This window comes from Anastrepha ludens, chromosome X (assembly GCF_028408465.1).
Source record: "Anastrepha ludens isolate Willacy chromosome X, idAnaLude1.1, whole genome shotgun sequence".
In the NCBI taxonomy this organism is placed as follows: Eukaryota; Metazoa; Arthropoda; class Insecta; order Diptera; family Tephritidae; genus Anastrepha; species Anastrepha ludens.
Genome location: NC_071503.1, coordinates 55,984,239 through 55,990,031, shown reverse-complemented (window position 1 = coordinate 55,990,031; position 5,793 = coordinate 55,984,239). Strand labels below are relative to the sequence as shown.

Below are 5,793 nucleotides of genomic sequence, written 5' to 3'. Positions count from 1 at the left end.
TGTTAATTTTTCAACGGAAGAGTTTGAAATTCATTAAAAAAGCTAAGAGTGCTTATTATGTTACAATTTCCGTGTTATTCTGTTATTTAGTGTTGGTTTCCTTGGTTTATGATAAAATCTTAAAGAATCTCGTAAAGGTAAGTTATAAATAGCGCAAATATTACGGTGGTTAGTTTACTAACCACTGTGACTTTAGTAGGTCATATTTTGTTCGTTGTTCATATGTAATTAAACTAATGAAATAATTTATTGTATTTAGTATTCCAGAATGCCGCGCGTACTGAATGAACGTGAGATTGCAGACTTTCTTTTAGAAGACATACCATCAGATGGTGAGAGTGTATGTAGCGTGGAGCCAGATGAAGATGACAACAATGATGGATCGCAAAGTATGATGGTGCTCGGTGACATACCCCCCGAGTTACAGCCAGAGGTAGATGATGGATTTACCTCGGATGATGACGTTCCTTTGTCAAATTTAGTCTTGCCTTCAACTTCAGCCAGTCATAATCAAACTGAAGTGGTGAAACCTAAGTGGAAGAGACACTACAAAATGGAAGAGCCAAGTGAGTATATAGGAGGTGGAGGTGTACCGACAAATATAATTGATTTGGAGAATGTCACACCAACACAACTATTTCGCATGTTTTGGTCAGAGGATCTAGTTGAAATAATCTGCTTCCAAACGAATTTATACGCCACGCAAAAAGGAACGCCATATACACCTACTACGCCTGAAGAAATAGAAGTATTTCTTGCTCTAAATTTGGTGATGGGTATAAAAAAAATGCCCAGTTATAAAAACTACTGGTCTTCTGCCCCTGACCTGCATGATCCTTACATATCGTCTTTTATGCCACTCAATCGCTTTGGCTGGCTTCTGAATAACTTGCATTTGAATGATAGCAACATGATGCCCAATAAAACCGCTGCTAATTATGACAAGCTTTACAAAGTTAGACCTCTCTTGGATATATTGCAAAGAAATTTTGACAACAACTATTATGCTTCAGAAAAAGTTGCTATAGACGAAAGTATGATAAAATTCAAGGGCCGCAATTATTTGAAACAGTATATGCCAAAAAAACCAATAAAACGCGAATATAAAGTCTGGATGAAATGTGCAGAGTCCGGATACTCTTTAGATTTCGACATATATACTGGAAAAGAAGGTGACAAGGTACAGGTTGATCTCGGTGGAAAGGTGGTTCGTCAGTTTTGCGAAGACTTAAAATATAAAAATCATAAAGTATTTTTTGATAATTACTTTAATAGCTATTCTCTACAAGTCGATCTGCGAAAAGACAATGTATTAGCATGTGGCACTGTCAATTCTAATCGCAAAAATCTGCCAAAACTAAAAGACGACAAAGATTTGTCACGGGGACAGTATGATTACAGGGTCAGTAACACGAACGTTGCGGTTCTAAAATGGAAAGACAAAAGATCAGTTTTCATTCTCACCAATTATATAGATCCAACGAAAGCAGGAGTTGTTACTCGTAGAGAACGCAATGGAGACAGGACTGAAGTAGCATGTCCTGAAGCTGTGATGCAGTACAACAGTTGCATGAACTATGTTGATAAATTCGACCAGTTGAAAAGTACTTATGCCATCGACAGAAAGTCGCACAAATGGTGGCACCGAATTTTTTTTCACTTCTTGGATTGCGCAGTTGTGAATGCTTTTTTAGTATATAAAGAGATCCAGAAAGAACACCACCCACAATTGGACCAATTGGATACAAAAGACTTTCGCAGAAGTGTTTACCAAGGCATACTAGCACCAGCTCAGGCGAAGAACGGCAAGCATTCCAGACGTTCTCTCAGTGGCTCTGGACCGTCATCACCATTACCAGTTCTGATAAAACGTCATAAGCCTTCAGTTCCGACAGAGTTACGCACGGAAAATAATATGCATCAGCCAGAGCGATCTACTTCACGAAGATGCGCGAAATGCAGCACTAAAAGAAGTCCAGCACGTACTGTTTGGCAATGTAGCACCTGTAAAGTCCCCCTTTGTATCCGCAAAGACAAAACATGTTTTGTAGATTTTCATAAGAAATAAATTATTCATGTATTTTGCACATACATAACATTTTATTTTTCATTACTGCTTAGATTAGTTTTATGCTGAACGCCACAGTGGTTAGTAAACTAACCACCTCGTACCTCAAAAACCTTAAAAGATATTTTTGTAAAAAAAAAATTTTCTTAATAATTAAAGCCTTACTAAACCAAATATCAAATTGTTTTATTTATAAAGTCATCATATTAAAACTGTGGCTGAAAGAGTTAATGTACAATGATTCTAAAGGATGATTTTTTAATAGCTATAGGAAAGTTCTTCAAAAAAACACACGTAAAATTCAGAAAAATTCATGAAATTTTTATTTAAATCGATAGTACAGTCCATATAATTTAATGTTTGAAGATTATTTCATGCAAATGTTGACCGCGACTGCGCTTCAAATGGTCCATCAGCTTAGTCCAATTTTGGCATACTCTTTCCAATGTTTCGGCCGGTATCTCACATATAAATGCTTTAATGTTGTCTTCCAATGCGTTAATTGAAGCCGGCTTGTCTGAATAGACATCTGGGAAGCCGATTGACAGGTCCCGAACGTGAAATAAAATGTTCACCGAACTCGCCTCTCAACAAGTCCATTGTTATGCGTGCAGTGTGACATGTGGCACCGTCTTGCTGAAACCACATGTCATGCTAGTCAAGCTCTTGCATTTTGGGCAAAAAAAAGTTGGATATCATTTCACGGTAGCGCTCACCATTCACAGTTACGTTACGATTCGCAGTATCTTTGAAGAAGTACGGTCCAATGATACCTCCAGCCCATAAACCGCACCAAACTGTTACCTTTTCTGGATACATTGGTAGCTCTTGCAATTCTTCTGGCTGATCTTCACTCCAAAATCGACAATTCTGCTTATTTACATACCCATTGATCCAAAAATGAGCTTCGTCGCTGAACACAATTTTTCGATGAAAAAGTGGATCTTTGGCCGACTTTCCAAGGCTTCAATTCTTGCACCAGCTGTATTTTGAAGGCTTCACATCTAAATCCTTTCGCAAAATTTTCCACGTTGTTGAGTAACAGAGGCCCAATTGCTGCGAACGGCGACGAATCGATAATTGATAGTCATCATTAACACTGGCCGATACAGCCGCGATATTTTCTTCAGTTCGCACTCTACGTAAGCGTGTTGGTGGTTTGATGTCCAATAATGTAAATTTGATTCTTAATTTAGTCACAATAGCTCGAATAGCCGCTTCAGTGGGTCGATTAAACTGACCTTAAAATGGAAGAAGCGCGCGATAAACTTTTTTTTAACAGAACACTCATTTTTATAATAAAATTCAATGATTTGCAAGCGTTGTTCGTTTGTAAGACGATTCATGGTTAAATTATAAACCAAACTGAAGATGTTTGACAGTGAAACAAAACACGAAACGTGCGTCAGCTGTTTACATATATCAACTGTTAAAAAAGATAATAGCTAAAAAATCACCCTTTAGTTTTAAATTGGCGTTAATATTAAGTTTATTATTAATTTTTGTAATTATATTAGGTAATATAAATTTATCATAAACTTTAATTTTTACATTTAGAAATATTTACTTCACAGTTTTCAAATTTCAACAATAAATATCCTGTCATACCCATATTATATTTGTAACAATTGTGTGTCAATTTATTGAAAAAGCTTTTGAATACAAGAACGCCAGGTGTGACTTCAGTTACAGTTGTTCTTCCAGTTTTTCCATATTGCAAAATGCTTCTTTAAAGTTTATTATTTTTGTTAAACAAGTATCGTTTAATTTAATTTAATTCTTCTTCGTATTATCTTTTAAATTTATATTAAAAATATTAGAGTTTACATTAAAATAATAGAGTTTGCCGGTTTTTGTAAACTGCATTCAAGGATTCGTTGATTTGGGTCTCATCGTCACTATCCATAGTTCCTGCTATAAGTTTTAGACCTTTTCCTAGAATGTTTACAAATCCTCGTTTTGTTCTAAACTGTGGGGTAAGGTTTTCTATTTTAGTTGCAAGTAGAAGGAAGTTTTTGTTCGTCGTATCTAGTAAAGTCTTTGTTTCGGTGTTGGTTGTATTCAAGGTATATATACTTTTCAATATTATGTCCGAAGTCTTCTTATAGGAAGTTGTATTAACAATGTGGATTATTTTGCTATAATGTTCTATGACTTCAACTTCGTCTGTTTTTATTGGTAAGTATCTGCTATTGATAGTTAAATCTTAAATGTCTGTTGATTGCGAAATGACGGTTGTGAGAAATTTCAGCGTAAGTACTTAGTTTGTCATCTAAAAGAAAATTGATTAGTTTATCAATTGTTGTTAGGGCTTTCTCCGTCTTGATATTTTCTTTTGATTTTGATGTGTTTTTTGTAGTATTTGTGTCTGGTCCGTTTAGTTTATAAATGAATCATCGTCTATCTTATTCGCGTTAATTTTCCTGTACTTTCTATGGTTTTCCCGCCTCTAACTTCTTTGCTATTATTGGCTCCTTTTTCTAATGCTATATCCGTCCTATCTTTGTTAAGTTTATTAATATATTTTTCTTTCTTTGCTAACATTAAATCATGTATTTCCCTACACTTTTCTTCATTTATTTTACCATTTACCAAATCTATTGGTCTAATATTATTGGTACTATGAATTGTATTATTATAGAACCCTATAATTCTTACCATTTTTTTCTCTATTGTTTCATCCTTATTCCTTTCATCATGTCTTAAGAGGCGTATATGTTCATTTATAGTATTATGCAATCTTTCTATATTTGCGTTAGATGTGTGATTCCCGTTTGAGGTGAAATGGAAATGTGCACAAATATTTTCCTTTTCTAAGAATGCCCGCATTTCTGCAGCTTTAAATCCAAGTTCGTTGTCTACTATTACCTTTATGATTTTTCCGAACATACTTATAACTTGTAATATTTTACTTTTAAATTCTGTACAACTTCTTCCGTTTATCGGAAAAGCTAAAGCGTACTTAGGGAATTTATCTATCATTGTTAGAAATTGCTTCTTCTCTGAAGTATAAAAAACGTCAATATGAATAAATTATTTTGGTTTATTTGGTGTTTCGGTAATCTTAAATGGTATTTTTGGTGGGTTGCGGTCATATTTCTCTAAGATACTTGTTTCGCAATTGTTAATGTACTTAGTTATTTCCAATTTCAAGGGTTAAAAGATTTTAGTTTAAGTTCTTCATAGATTGCCTGGATTTCCCTATGATTATTATAGAGGTGCTCGGTGTCAATAATTTCTGTTAATTTGATATTGTCTTTAATGCTCTCGAGCAATGTCTGGCACCTTATTATTGGTATTGCAGTCCGCAGTTTCATTGTATGTGTGTCTGAATGTCTCCAAAAAGGAGTCGTCTATAATTATTGCATTTAATTGGGTTGGATTAAAATGTTTTTTAATTTACGTTATTACTGTTGGATTGTCAAGTTCTTTAAAGTGAAAGGTTCTTCTAGTATTTCGGTATAATTTCTTAATGCGTATTCTGGTAGACCCAGATGTAATTTTGGATATAATAATTAGATTTTTATAGAAATGTATCGGTGTTGCATCTTCTGTAATTTCTTTAATGGTTTCTATTGTAATAATTTGCAAATTCTTGTCGATAATTCAGGATAATGCATCGGGATTCCCGTTATTGCTTCCGCGTTTGTAAATAACGTTGTAATCGTATTCTTCCAATTTCAGCCTCCATCGACCATTGTAAGGGTTAGTGGTCAGTTTGAATG

The 5,793-nt window shown here is 34.5% G+C and overlaps 1 protein-coding gene across 1 annotated transcript; it reads left to right on the top strand.

Annotated features, from left to right (window-relative positions):
* Positions 1 to 268: 268 nt before the first annotated feature.
* LOC128870095 (piggyBac transposable element-derived protein 4-like) lies at positions 269 to 2,068 on the top strand. The gene has a single exon (XM_054112694.1). The coding sequence runs from the start codon at positions 269 to 271 to the stop codon at positions 2,066 to 2,068; it is 1,800 nt and encodes a 599-aa protein (XP_053968669.1).
* Positions 2,069 to 5,793: the final 3,725 nt, after the last annotated feature.